This window comes from Chiloscyllium plagiosum, unplaced genomic scaffold, assembly GCF_037043375.1.
Source record: "Chiloscyllium plagiosum isolate Xiang-an unplaced genomic scaffold, Cpla_swu_hap1 HiC_scaffold_10, whole genome shotgun sequence".
In the NCBI taxonomy this organism is placed as follows: Eukaryota; Metazoa; Chordata; class Chondrichthyes; order Orectolobiformes; family Hemiscylliidae; genus Chiloscyllium; species Chiloscyllium plagiosum.
In genome coordinates, this window is record NW_028270148.1 from 29,460,708 (window position 1) to 29,476,212 (window position 15,505).

Below are 15,505 nucleotides of genomic sequence, written 5' to 3' on the forward strand. Positions count from 1 at the left end.
CTAATGTTTAAACTTCCCATGAGTGTCAAAAAGAAGTTGGACTTCCTCTTGTTAGAGATAGTCTTTGTTTGGCACTCGTGTAGCATAAAGGTTTCCATCACCTATCAGCACAAACCTGAATCAGGGTCATGCTACAAGCCTATTTGACCTCTTCATTATCTAAGATGATGTGAATAAAAGTAACATTGTGCAGGAGGTTTCCTCACTTCTGAGCTTTTGATGGAAACAAGGACACCAATGAAACAGCTAAAAATGGCTGGCCCAAGGACACTTCAGCAACATCCTGGGACTGAGATAATTTGTTTCCAACAACTTAAATCATTTTTCATCATGCTCGTGGAGACGTTCCCAAGTATTTCCCATTTCACTAAGGTTTCTGGAGACCACACTCAGTTAAATGCTGTTATGAAGTCAAGGTTAGTCACTCCCACTTCACCTCTACAATTTAGCTCTTTGTTCATGCTTAGACCAAAGGGTGAAATGAGGTCAGGAGCTGAATGGACCTGATGGAATTCAACTAAGCATCAGTGAGTAGATGATTAGTGAATAAATGTTGATTGATAGCACATCAACGAAAGCTGGTATCAGTTTGCTATTGATAAGAAGTGTACTAATGGAAAGAACTGACTAGACTGGATATGTCCTGCTTTCCATCAGCAAGACATAGCTGAATAATTTTCCACTTTTCTGGATGCATACCAGAACCATAAAAACACAGGAAGAGAATGGTTAGTGATGCAGCTTATTCTGGAACACAAACCTCCAATACTGCAGCCAAAATGTTGGGGCCCATAGCTTTGTGTATCCAGTGCTCCCACCTGTTTCTTTATAAATTGTGGAGACAGACTTCATCTTTAGGAGTTAGCCAATATGGATTTATCTAGTAAGCATTTCCAGAAAAACTGTTTTTTGCAAACATTCAACTATGCATTCTGCATTCATGAGTTAGACTCTACTACCACTGAGGATGGGAATTTTAATACAGCCTACTCAACCTACCAGTTATTTAAGTTTTCACAACTACTTGAAATTGGCAGTGACAGAATTGCAATTTAGGCTCTGATCCATTGATTGTGGAATTGCTTAGCTCTATCTGAAACATACTGCTTCTGCTGCTTAGAATGTGGACTTGTGTTGTAGCTTCACCAAATTGGCATCTAATATCTAGTTATCCTAATGAAGCTCCTGGCTACTCTCCTGCATTCCTCAACAAGCCAGGTTTGATCCCCTGGCTTGTTTGCAAGACATTTCTACTATTGCTGATGGTCCACTATGTCTCTCATAGTTGTCCAATGTTGTACTGCTAAATTTGTTCTGAATGTATCCATTTTCCAAAGTGGTCATGCCATAAAACATGATGGCCAGTGCCCTCAGTAAGAAGATGGAACTTCATCTTCTCAAGGTCTTTGCACTGCAACATTGATTGGGCAGGTACACTTATGACAAACAGATTTGTGAGGGTGAGGTCTAGTGGGTTGGTTTGCTTGCCACTTGCTACAGGCGCAATCTGACAGCTATACCCTTTAGGACATGGACAGCTAAATAAGAGTGGCACTGCCAAGCTATTCTTCATGACAGACTTTGATGTTCTGCACCCACGGTACCACCTCAGTTTTCTTCCAAGTGATGTTCAAAATGGAGAAGTACTGATCCATTAACTTGAGAAAAGGAAGTAAGTAATAATCAGCAGGATGTTTCCTTGTTTACATTTGACCAAATGCCATGCAACTTCATGGTCTCCAGAAGTACTGTTGAAGACTCCCAGGTCACTCCTTCATGACTGGACCAATCTGTTGTCAGCTCTGGTGGGTTTAACTTGCTGGTGGGATAGCATTTGCTTGTCATTGGTGGTGGAGAGGTCTGAGGAATTGTGTGAGTGGAATTATTTTATGATTATGGCTATGTCAAGCTATGGCTTCACTGATTGAGGATTTTGTCACATGTTAATAAGGAGGACTTTTCAAGATAATTTGGGGAAACCATGCCTTTTCCAAATCCAAAGCCAAGGTTGAAGATGTGTCCAGTTTTACTCTTGTAATTGTTTTGTTGTAGCAATTTGAGCTGAGTGGTTTTGTGGGACCTTACAGAAAGCTATAACAGTCATCCATATTGGTGCCTTCTCAGAGGAACTTGTACACTTAAAGAGCACACTTCTTTCTGCCTCTAACTAGTTAGTATAAGTTTTGCAACCATTTCCTCTCAAATGGAGATGTACTTTAATTTTATAAGAACTCTACTGCATATGCAAGACTAAAGCTCCCATGGTTTCTACTACAAACTCTGCTTTCAGAAATATGAAAATGACAGTCACTAAATTAAGAACTAAGGAGCAACAACTGAAAACTAAAGACTGATGAACTTAGTGTCAGAAATAGTATCTTATATATCCTTGACTTTCAAAGAAATCATATCAGTTCTACTGAACAATCAGCATACGACATGAAGTTGGAGATTTCAGCCTTTTTGATGTCAATCATCTTATACAGCCTTATACAGAGGAGATAATTGATCTCCTCTGAATGAACTGCAGCACTTAGACATACCAAATCACTTGTTTACAGCCTACCTTCTCAGCTCTTTGCTAACAAGGGAGTTTCACAAAAATCTATGGAAAGAAGGATAATTTTTCTACCTCTGTTAACAGGTCATCTTTATAACTGTGGTTTTTGCAACTTGATTTCTATTCTTGTAAGGCATACTTTGTTTATTTAAGCACTTACAGTTTAATTATCCTTGGCTTTTCCTCTTCCTAGAGTTCAATTTAACTACAAACTCCAATTACACAGTTAGGGGAGATGTGATGGCCTTGCGGTATTTTTGTTGGGCTATTAATCCAGAAACTAAGGCAATGCTGGGTTCAAATCCAGTTATGGTAGAATTTGAATTCAATAAAAATCTAGTGTTAAGAGTCTAATAATAGTTGTGAAACCATTGAAAACAAAAATCAGGTTCACTAGTGCCCTTTTGGGAAGGAACCTACCAAGCTTACTTGATCAAGCTTACATGTGACTCCAGACAACGATGTGATTGACTCTTAACTGCTCTCTGTACACATAGGGGATGGACAATAAATACTGGCTAAGCCAGCAATGCCCTCATCCCACAAATAAATTAAAACAAAAAATATTTAAAGCATTTCTTCTATATCTCAAGGTTAGTTGATACATTTCTCCATTTGAATACTCCTGGAAATTAGTATGTATCAACATCTTCAAAGAAAGAACGAAAATTGGAAGAGCTTTATTATGATCTAAGTCCTAACAGAAAAAAATGTGTAAGTTACTACATACCCCCTGTACTATGTGAGGTATTGCACAATGTTGAAAAATAGTCTTCTAGGTACAGCTTGAAATTCTCATTGACTCCCATAGTCCCAGTTATTTATGGTTTCATTTGATTACATAACAAAATAAAGTTATATTGAAAATATCTCATGGTTAACCTGAGTACTACTTTCTATCTCCACTGCACCCAGATCTACAAGAATCTGCAAGTAAATTTGAAGTTTCAATTCTGATATATTAAGTTCACCCTACACTGTGTATATGTATGAAATTGCAATTTAGGAATTGCAAACAATGTTACTCATCATATTGTTTACTGGTGTATAAAAATTGAAAGTTCAAACACATATGCATCCCATATATGACCATTTTTACTTTGAAAGAAGTACAGTATTTGGTCAATTGTCACTCATGGAAATTCATTTATTTGTATTTCATCTCCATGCTGCCATCTACTGGGACCTCCATGGCCTGACTGTGAGGTGGGCTTTCCAAATATTTTATTCAATTGTAAACAATGCAGTTTAGTGCATATCACAGCTAGGTTAATGTTAGTCATTTACACAAGTTAAGCAGTTTTTCACAAAGTGTAAAAGCATTATTTTGTTCTACAGTTTACTTATTTACTATTCCCACGAATGATATTATGTTTCTCAAAATCATTAAGAGGAATATTGCAGGAGTGCATCATTTTTTTGTTTGACAGTCATGCAGTTCTGTTATGAATAATATCTTAACAGAAGAAGAAAACATTCATCTTAATGTTCTCTATTTTTGTCAACAAGGATTTCATGCCAGTCATTGACAGACAGTCATCTGCAAGTGAGTCACCTGATATTGTGAGCAATGATATTGAGCTTTATTTTACTGACTAATCTTGGGAAATTCCATTCTGTATTTTTCACGAGTGAATCATTAGTACAAACAATCATTTCTTAAATCAGGAACACTACGAATGCAAATTATACAGAGCAATGCTCTTTTAAGTTCTTAGAATAGTAACCATAGCTATACTTTTATTTACTCTGTAAAAACAATGCAAAATGTGTAGCAATAAATCTCAGCAAGTCTTTGACTCTGTAGTTAGCATCCCTGCATATAAGGCAAAAACACTAGCTTTAAATGTTGACATGGAAATGGGATTCATGTTGCAGTTCAAGAGGTGACATTCCCTCAGTTACAAATCCAACATTTCCCCACTGAAGCGTTCAATGCAAAGGGAAGAGAATAAACCACAAATTCACTTTTTAAGGCAAAGCAAAGAGGTACATAACAGTTGTGTTTACTATTGAATGTCTTTCCACATCTGCACTGAACTGGTTCCTCTCATCTACACGCATTTTCCAGCTCAATTTTGTATAATTTTCGACAGGTGATGTCTGTGGCCCTGGGAAGACTACCTCCACTGTTACAGCAAGAGTCAGATGAAGGAACTGAATGATTCTGGCTAAGTTTGCAGATGATACAAAGATAGTGGAGGGACAGGTAGTATTGAGGCAGTGAAGAGGCTGAAGAAAGATTTAGACAGGTTAGGAGACTTGGCAAAGAAGTGGTAGATGAAATACAATGTGGGAAAGTATGAGATCATGCACTTTGGAAGGAAGAATAGAGATGAAGACTATTTTCTAAATGGGGAGAACATTCAGAAATCTGAAGTACAAGGGGACTTGGGAGTCCTAGTCCAGGTTTCTCTTAAGGTAAACTTGCAGGTTGAGTCAGTAGTTAGGGAGACAAATACAATGTTGTCATTCATCTTGAGAGGATGAGAACATAAAAGCAGGGATGCACTTCTGAGGTTTTATAAAGCCTCTGAGGTTTTATCACATTCAGAGTATTGTGATAAATTTAGGGTGCCATTCCTCAGGAAGGGTGTATTGGCCCTGGAGCAGGTCCAGAGGAGATTCACAAGAATGATCCCAGGAATGAAAGGCTTAACATATGAGGACCATTTGAGGACTCTGGGACTATACCTGATGGAGTTTAGGGGGATGAGGGGGATCTGACTGAAACTTACAGAAGACTGAATATGGCTTGGATAGAGTGGACATTGGGAAGATGTTTCCATAGGCAGGAAAGACAAGGACCCGAGGGCTCAGCCTTAGAGTAAAGGGAAGACCTTTTAGAATGGAGATGAGGAAAAACCTTTTTAGCCAGAGAGTGGTAAAACCATGCAATTCATTGCCACAGAAGGCTGTGGAGGCCAGTTCATTGAGTATATTTAAAACAGAGATCGATAAGTTCTTGATTGCCAAGGGGATCAAGGGTTATGGAGAGAAAGCAGGAAAATTGGGTTGAAAAACCCATCAGCCACGATTGAATGGCAGAGCAGACTTGGTGGGCCAAATAGCCTAATTTCTGTTCATATGTTGAAAGTCTTATGGTCTATTGTCAAGACTGTATATCTCAGTTCATGTTGCCCCATCTGCAAAGTATTTCCCTCAGCTGGTACAAACTCAAACTCATTTTTTTAAAAAAATAAACATCAATAAAAACGTATGCTGCTGAATATGTATGATTTTGTTACTGTAAATACCTGGATAGATATTTTCGACCCATGCCAATGATAAAGTGGATATTTAATTCATCCCCACAATCTACAGCATAAGTAGTTGGGCAAAAAATGCTCTAAAAATGCGTGTGATTCATGAGGACAACCGGATTAATACAAACTCATCTTTCTTGCGAGTTCACACAGTGCTAGCTGCAGCCCACTGTTTGTGAGCATGTGGCGAGGTTAGGATATGTACCCACTCTGGCTCAGATTTGCTTTGCAGTCACCTGTCACTCTCGTGCCGTCACCTTAAATCGGTCTATTATGTCCGTAAGGCCAGCTTCAGGACTGAGACCCAATGCTGACAAACCCCAAGCTCCAGCAGCGTTCAGACACAACACACACACACACCTAAAATACTCTCTGAAAGAAAGCGCTCTCCGGCTGCCCAGCATGTCCATTCAACAATCAATGGTTAGCTTAAACCTCCCCACCGCCCCGAGCTCCAAGCGTGTTGGGACACGTCGGGAACAGGGGAACCTAATTGTGGACTTGTTGGGCCGAAGGGCCTGTTTCCAAGCTGTAGGGATTCTATGTATTACATCCAGCTCAATGACTATTTTATTCTTCCCAACCACAGCCAGAGTGATAGGCAAGACACACCACAAAATATCATCGGTTCCGAACAACGTGCTGCACGTCGTAGCTTTAAGAAGCTGCCGCATCTTCCGCCACAAGTTATATGCATTTCCCCACTGACTTGCCTACCTTTCTATATACTAGCATGTTCGGCGATTCGTCTGCCATACCGTTGTTACTGGCGTTCTGCCCATAACTATTTCCTTGAGCCATCGCAAGGTCTGTGTTGAGCCGCTGTCGGATTCCCGATTTTTAACTAAACAAGAAAATGAGATGAAACTAAAGTCAGGCGCCACATTAGTATAATAAATGAAGTAGCAGCAGAGGGCAATGTACGTATACCAACGCAAGAGGGAGGAGGGGTGCAGGCAGCACTTCATATAAACTTCGACTCTAAACCCCTTTATGATTTTATGACCGCGGATTTGGAAGGTAAACCCATCACAAAAGCACATGCGATCTTTGCCCTGAGTTATGCCTACGATAAGGCATAGCAGAAATGGGAAACGCAAGATGACAAACCATCCGAGGCGTGCAAGCAGTTCTCAATAAAATGTATAAAAATGCGAGCAAGATTGCAAAACAAAATGTGACCGGGGATGCACTGCAAGTGTTCATTCAGTGCACGTTCCCCGCGCTGTACCGTTATGCGAGTGCATGCACTGGAGTCTCCTCCGAATGAAATCTCATGTTATCAAATGGTTTGCATGCAGCTTCTGCTGTGCATTCAGATGCAGCAACGGGTAAAGGATGAACAAGAGTGGCGGACGGGAAAGCGCGACCAGCCCGAGCCTTGAAACAGGTTCAGCACCACGGACAGCGACCAGGGCCGGCCACAGTGGCGGCTGTGGAAGCACTGAGGCGGGTGGGATAAATGATGCTAACTACAGTACCGCACCTCATTGCTGAAGGCTTTGCTTCTCCTTCTCTCCAACATCCCTCACCTCTTGCTATCTATTGAAAGATTCTTTTTTTTTCCCCTATAAAATACAACAAAAACTAACGACGAGCTTGTACCGTGATTTACCTCAAGCCCGGCGTACGGCACACGCCAAGAGCAAAAGCCTCCTTAATTCTGTAATGTTCCTGTCCGCTCCAGATCCCGGCCTCAGATGATTCATTGAAAGGGCTTGCGGATGGTTTACCACTGACTCGCGGCTTTTTTCTTCTTGCTTCCCCCCCCCCCCAACTATACCTCTCTCTCTGTGTCTGTGCCTTTCAACCTTGTTCCTGGGAAATGTGTTGCAACACGAGAGCGCGCTCCTCGCTCCCTTCGCGCGTTCCTGGGAGATGGAAGGGGTGGCGCGCACTCGGTCGCTCGCACGCTCCCGCTCCAGGGACTGGGGCTCGGCGGCAGCTATGGTCCAGCCTCCCCTGTAACAGAGCTGCGGAAGTGATGATGGTGGGCTGGAGTTTCTTTCACCCCGGGCCTCCCAGCGGTGTAGCACGCCTTGAAGCTGCCAACAGTGAGCTGGCCAACTCTTGTGAACTACAAATGGGCACACTTCCAGCTGGGGTAGGGGGAGAGGGGCGGGCGGTACTGTTGAAGCAGGTAATTGGGAGGGGAGAGGAGATTTCTGATCACTATGAGTGCAGCGGCGTGGAGAATGGTCTTGCAAAGTGTGACAACGGGGCCTTGATCGCCAAGTGTGGCGGGGCTGGTGTTGGAGATTGTGGAACTGAAACTTGCCTCACAATTCTATGTTCTGTATGCGGACAGACTCACTCGCAGTCCGGCTGATCGAATTGTTCAAAGTCACCCCAGAGGCTCTCAGTCTCCCCTAAGCTGTAATGGAAATTAGAATGGTAGAGGCGTTATATTAAACAAATAGACAGGATAATATCATATTCGCATAAAATAGCGAGATGGCAGCAAGGTTAAAGCTCTGGTTAGCCCCATTTGGAGTACTGTGTCCAGTTTTGGGCCCCACACCTCAGGAGGGACATACTGGCACTGGAGCGTGTCCAGCGGAGATTCACACGGATGATCCCTGGAATGGTAGGTCTAACATTTGAGGAACGGCTGAGGATCCTGGGATTGCATTCATTGGAGTTTAGAAGATTAAGGGAAGATCTAATAGAAACTTACAAGATAATACATGGCTCAGAGAGGAAATTGTTTCCGTTAGGCGAGGAGACTAGGACCTGTGGACACAGCCTTAGAATTAGAGGGGGTAAATTCAGAACAGAAATGCGGAGAAATTTCTTCAGCCAGAGAGTGGTGGGCCTGTCGAATTCATTGCCGTGGAGTGCAGTGGAGGCTAGGACGCTAAATGTCTTCAAGGCAGAGATTAATAAATTCTTGATGTCACAAGGAATTAAGGGCTACGGGGAGAATGCGGGTAAGTGGAGTTGAAATGCCCATCAGCCATGATTGAATGGCGGAGTGGACTCGATGGGCCGCATGGCCTTACTTCCACTCCTATATCTTATGGTCTTATGGTCTAAATAGTTATTTAGCTTCAGAGGAATAGAATAAGTGGACATGACGTTGTATGGAGAAATCAGTAATGAGATAGTACATTTTAAATAAACGGGGGTGTATTAAATAAACTAACTTAATACATGTGTGCATTGCTATTGTATGTTCTATATTTTAAATGTATTATTCGAAATTGATTCTTTAGGTGCTTACGTGGTCCAGTGTGTCTGAGGGTAATCCAGCGCATCTAACAAATAGACTCCTGTTGAGTAAACAAGGTGTAGTTTATTACATCTCTATAACTATTTACAGGTTGTAAGAATAGGCCGCATGTCAGTATAAAGACCTGTCTCTGATGAGATCCTACTCTCATTTTCCACCAAATCCTCGTGATATCATCATTGTTGGTGCTGCTGATTGCATTAATCAAGTATTAACCCTTTCAGACCATAAGCAACATTTCCAACAATTTTTTTTATTATAGCTATTATTGTTATATATTTGTTTACATTATTACTTTTAGCAGCACCCCATCAGCAATAGTAAGTTTTTGACTTGCAAACTGAGGCAATTTGGAGGTTACACTATTCCCTTAATGTGTTCTGTTTAGATTTGCAAGAGTGGTCTGTGATCCAAGGTTCTTTCCTGAACTAGAAAGTTTTTAATCTGTTGTATTTCTTCCATTGTGGTCATCAGCCCTGGTAGAGAAGGCTCACTTGTTCTTTGGTATACAGGTTATCTTGAATTTTAGATATTTCTTGTCTCTTCTTAGTTGTGCCTTCCATGGAGTTGCATGCACCACACCTTTAATTTATGTCCGTGGATCTTTGTTCTCAATCCAGACGTACTGAAGTAGATAAACTTTCCACTTCATCCTGTTCATTCGTTTTGATTTTCTTATTTGCCCAGGATGACTCAACCATTAGTAAAATCAATCTATTCACTTCCTAAGTTGTGTTGCTTGACTGTTACTTTTGGCTTGCTGGAATATCCATTATGGTTGTTCAGGATTCTTCTTTGGAAGATATTCGACTTGAACCTGAGCTTTCTTAGTCAACTCAGCATCTAATGTGTGACTTGGATTCATTATAATTGGTTGTTCACTTTTTGACATTGCAATCTGACTCAACTCAGATGCAGCTACCTGAATTGTCTTGAGTGGGGTATTCTGCTCAGTTGTTGCTTCTTTGTTTGGTTTCCTTTCTTTTGTTGATTAACCCCTTTTAGCTTTCAAATAAAATTGAGGTCAATTTAGAATTCCTTGTAATGAGGTACATACAGGTTTTCTAGAATTTGGTGCTTTCTACATTGGAGAGGTGCTTATAGCATACCTTTAACATTGAATATAGTTCTCCCTAGACCCTATAGTTGAAGTTCTGTAAACAATGTTCATCAACCAAGGCTCACAATCAGATAATACTTTCTCTCATGCCTAACTTGAAATTTATGAGTTGTCTATTGTCATAAATGTCTGCTTGCTAGAATATTTGGTCTGGGTGACTGATTTAATTGGAAAAACATTTAGTTTTGACTTCTGCCGGAGACTGTTCTACCTCACCTACCACTTTGTGTGGGTATTTCATTGGTCTTGTCATTTTCTGTGGCTATATCCTGCTTTGACACATTTTTCAAAAGCTTCCTATGTTTTACAATAAAAGCATTCAGTTTCAACAATTGGATGCAGTTCATACCTGTGTGGTTTCTTTTCTACATGTAATTAGCAAATATTTTTAGTGTTTGGTGTCTGTCCTACCTGTTGCATTGATTTATCATGTACCTATTTTATGATTTGGTATCTTAAAAATTGAATGATTTCCAAAGAGTCTCTGTGTCAAGTTTGATTTCTTAGGATTGATCGTTTACTTACAGACCTCTGCTTCACTCAACATGTGACTTGCCTTTAGGTGAGTCAAGTCTTCTTTGAATATCATAAATCTATAATCATCATCAGTCATAAACATCAGTAATGCCTACCACAATTCAATGTCTTATGAATTCTGATTGTAATTCACCGTAGTTGCATCTCTCCACTGTTCTGTAGAAATAATTAATGAAATAATGTATGGATTCCTATAGGATCTTGTAGTCTTCCATTTTCTTTCTTGCTTTTTGAACATTATCCCATACCTTTGCATTGCAGTGGAGGTTTTCTTGTCTTTCGCAGCTTTAAAAAAGGACTTCTCACCTTTCCCGGCTATAACAGGATCTCCCAAAAATCTCCACTTTAGTCCATAATTGCTATTTCTTTGAATTGCCTAACACTTATCTGTTCTTAATGGTTGGCTCAAGATTTTCCTGTCTCTCCACTCCTGGTTATGCAGCTCCATCTTGGTGCTGTTAGTTCTGCATTTTTTCAATCCATGCATGATAGTACCTGTGTGCTATGAAGGCAACACCCAATCTGATCAGCAACTCGTTTTTAAAATTCTTACCCTTTCAGCCTCAAATGCTGTGCTATTTAAAGACTCCACTTTGCAACAGGAATTTTCAGCTTTGACTCATACAGTTGCTACTCACTCACTGGCTGAATTGTCCTGCAAACTATTGCCTCACAATGCAGCTTGTGCCTCTATCTTGGAGCTGAACATTTCCTCTGTTGTAGCAGAGATCTTATCAGATCTTGAATACTTTGTCATTCTTTGAAGAGGTCTCCTGCACTGAATGCTTCCACAAGGATTTTCTTTATTCATCCATAGAATGAGGCTGTTCCTGGCTAGGCCTGAATTTATTGCCCATCCCTAATTGCCCTACCACATTGCTATAAGTCTGCAATCACATGTAGGTCAGACCAGTTTTCTTCCCGAAAGGACATTAGTGAACCAAATGGGTTTTCCAACGATTGACAATTCGACTCTTAATTCCAGATATTTTTCATTGAACTCAAATTCCGCTATCTGCCATGGTGGGATTCGAACCCGGGTCCCCAAAGCATTATCTGGATTGCAGCTTATTTTTAAAATTCTCATGGTTTGCTGTCCTAAGCAATTGGGGATATCTTTTCCTTGAAGTCTTCTGGACTAGTGGTATGTTTGCCTCATTGTTACAGTTTATGCTGAGCATAATTTTCTGATCTATGCTAATTATCATGTTTGTGCTGCCATTGTATCTTCCAAATTTATGAGTTCCTTCAGAGCTTGCGTGATCTAGTGTGTGTGAGGGTAGCCATCTTATGATCTAATGATGAGAATCTTGTAGTGCAAGCAAGATGTAGTTTATTAAATCTCTGCAACTTATTACAGATTATAAGTATACTATCTACATTACTGCAAAGACTATTCAGAAGACCTAGCCTTAGATCTGTCTCTCTTGAGATCCTACTTTATTCTCTCACCAAGTCCTCATGCCATTGTCATTTTGGGTGATGGTTTACACACTCAACAAGTGTTAACTCCTTCCAATCCTGTTTAAAACAATACTTACAATTAAGAAGGAAAACATCTCCAGGAAATGTTTAAATCAGTCAGTATTACATTAGCAATAGAAAAGATGTGGAATTGCTACTTAAGTTAGGAATGGAAGAACATCAAAAACAGAAAACCATGTCATAATTAATAGCTAGCATTTGTTTCAGAAATGAAAATCTTGCTTGGCTAACATTACTGATTTTTTTTTGTAGAGTTGACAGAGACTAATCAATAGGATGTAATTTACCTAGAATTTATAAAGGCATTTAGTTTATTATATGGTACCTTCTTAATGAATAAGGTTAAAAATATGCAGCTAGAGGACAAGATGCAGAAATGATTAATAGTTGGATTCAAGACAAAGAAGATAGTGGGAATAAAGGGTAGTTGTTGACATTAGTCAAGGTTGAATAGTGTAATCCACCTGAATCAGTGCTGGGACAACTGTTGTTCAAAAATGTCATCAACTATTTGAATCAAAACACAATTTCAATATTTGCAGATAACACAAATTTTAGGGGGAATTAATCAGCACTGAGGCAAGGCGCAACAAATTACAAGTCCATTAATACATTTGCAAAATTGGCAAATATTTGTCAGCTAAATGTGAGGTGATGCTAGGAATGCTAGTAAGGTCACATTTTTTGTGGAAACTGTTGGTCCAGGTAGATGGATGAAAAATGATAATGGCCTACATCATAAATAATTATTTGGTAGAATGTGATTGTATGGAACTTTTCTTTTGTAATTTTAGAAATGCCTACTCATCAGCAACTTAGTGAACATGTTAAAAATGCATAAATTGGTACAGTCAATCAGCAAGATTTCTGACTTTCTGAAGGAATGTAAAGGCCAAGCCAATAAAGTTCATAATAGAATTAAAAACACTTGTTGTAAAATATAGTGAACTCTGAAGGCATGATACATGGTAAAACCGAAGCCAGGTATGGAAGGTTTGAGTTATAAAGAAAGGCTGGATAGGCTGGGACTTTTCTCACAGGAGTGTAGGAGATTAAGAGGCGACCCTATGGAAGTTCACAAAATAATGAGAGGTATAAGTAGAGTTAATGGTTGTTGTATTTTCTCTATAATGGAGATTTCAAAATTAGGGGCAGATTTTTAAGGGGAGAGATTTAAAAAAGACGTGAAGTGCAAATTTCTTACACAGAGGTTGGTTCGTGTGTGGAACGAACTTCCAAAAGAAGTGGTGGATGTGGGTACAATTACAATGTATAAAAGACATTTGGTTAAGTACATGAATAGAAAAGGTTTGGAGGGATATGGGCCAGGAGCAGGCAGGTAGGACTAGTTAAATTTGGGATTATGTTTGGCATGGATTGGTTAGGTGAAAGGGTCTCTGTTTGTGCTGTATGACTCTGTGTGCTGAGACTTGATTTTTACTTTGTGTGAATTCCAGGAGGTTGCCATTTGATAATTTATGTCAAGATCAGAGTGGTGCTGGAAAAACACAGCAGGTCAGGCAGCATCCGAGGAGCAGGAAAATCAATGTTTAGGGCAAAAGCCCTTCATCGGGAATGAGCCTTTGATCTCCTGCATCTACAGTCCTCACTTTCGCCTATTTGACAATTTATGTTGAGGTCAGCCATTACATATGGTTTGCAAATGCAAGAAACTGAAGAAAAGAAAACCCGGCAGAGTCGTAAAATAAGTTGCTGAAAGCTGATGACACCATTTTGGCTAGTGATATTCATTATTCATTGCCAAGAAGTTTCTTGGGACTCCACGATCTTTCCGGAGTCCCAAGATATCGCGATGGCCTGGGTTGGGAGGGTTAAATGTTCATCCTGCTTCTGCTGTGATGCGGAGCTCTGCAGTGCGATTTTCTCAGATCGCTGCCATCCTGGATCCCTGCCAAATCAAGAGATTTTAAAAGCATTTTGAGTGAACTAAACAATACATTAACAAATAATAATGATGAAATATTGATACAATAGTTTTCCTTCATAAATGTTTACAGTGTGAATTTTTCTTGTAAATATTAAGATAAGCATTTCTCGGCAAGAGGAAATTACTTTTGAGGAGAGTAAGTTAAACCAAAATATTTTATAAGTACATGGAAAAAGAGCAAATTAACCAATCAAAACTTATAGTGGGAAGCCATGTTGGAATAGTATGCATTCTGGAGGATCAATGATATGGATTTACAGCTCTATCTTTGATCAGTGTTACTTTTGTGCAAAGCACCTCATTGAGAACATGTGCCATAAATGTATTTCCCTTCATTTTTCCAGAAATTCCCTTTTGGAAAGCTTTTTAAATGTTTACCAGTCATTGCAAAGGATGTCATTTGTATTTTGTCCTTAAATTAATTTTTAATGTTTCTCACTTACTTTGTAGAGGCAATAGTTTGTCCTTTCAATGAACAAAATACAAAAGAAAACTCATGCAAAGCATTTTTCACTTACAATATATCTCAGATCAAAATTCATGGGATTGCAAAGCAAAATTAGAAATGAATGATATCCCTTTATTAACTAATTTAAAATCACTCTGTGTCCTTTCTCAAAGTTTAACTGCATTAGATAACTTTTAATATCTCATAATTTATATTGTTACTGATGCCTCCCATAGTCTGCAATATGGCTTTCAATTTTGTCAGATTATATTAAGAGATCCAACCGGAACTCTATCAACAAACACATCGAATTAAACCCTGTCTACCATCCCCTGAGAAAAAGAACAGGAAATAACATCACCACAGGAAATGATGTCATCACAGGAAATGACATCGCCTACCCAAAGAAACCCAAACATATAAATAGAAAGCAGGAATTCTCAACTGTGCTTCGCCTGGAGGCCCACTGAAGATGTTATCTAGTAGGGTGACGAAACGTCGGGAAATGAATCTTCCAGCTCAGCGAGCAAACCTACATACAGAACTCAACCTGAGCTACAAATCTTCTCAAAATTTGCTATTGCAATTTATATTAGATAACTGGTAGACAGCACAATGAAGAAGGCATTTGGTATGCTTGCCTTTACTGTTCAGTGCATGGAGCATAGGAGCTGGGATGTCACGTTACAGTTGTACAGGGCATTGGTTAGGCCGCTTTTGGAATACTGCATGCAATTCTGGTCTCCCTGCTGTTGGAAGGATGTTGTGAAACTTGAAAGGATTCAGAAACGAGTTATAAGTATGTTGCCAGATTTGGAGAGTTTGAGCTATAGGGAGAAGCTGAATGGGCTGAGGCTATTTTTCCTAGAGTATCTGAGGCTGAGAGGTGACCTTAAAAAAGTTTATAAA

The 15,505-nt window shown here is 39.7% G+C and overlaps 1 protein-coding gene across 3 annotated transcripts in view; it reads right to left on the minus strand.

Annotated features, from left to right (window-relative positions):
* The window catches only part of LOC122552701 (regulator of G protein signaling 7), a 460,227-nt gene extending 452,535 nt beyond the window's left edge, over positions 1-7,692 (minus strand). For 2 of the 3 annotated variants that reach the window (XM_043695581.2, XM_043695584.2), the window contains exons 1-2: positions 7,442-7,692; positions 6,544-6,670 (exon numbers count right to left, since the gene is read on the minus strand). In XM_043695581.2, coding sequence (XP_043551516.1) covers positions 6,544-6,627 — 84 coding nt within the window. In that variant the 5' untranslated portion in view covers positions 6,628-6,670; positions 7,442-7,692. The remainder of the gene's footprint in view (positions 1-6,543; positions 6,671-7,441) is intronic. The other variant, XM_043695583.2, reaches the window with a different exon arrangement.
* Positions 7,693-15,505: the final 7,813 nt, after the last annotated feature.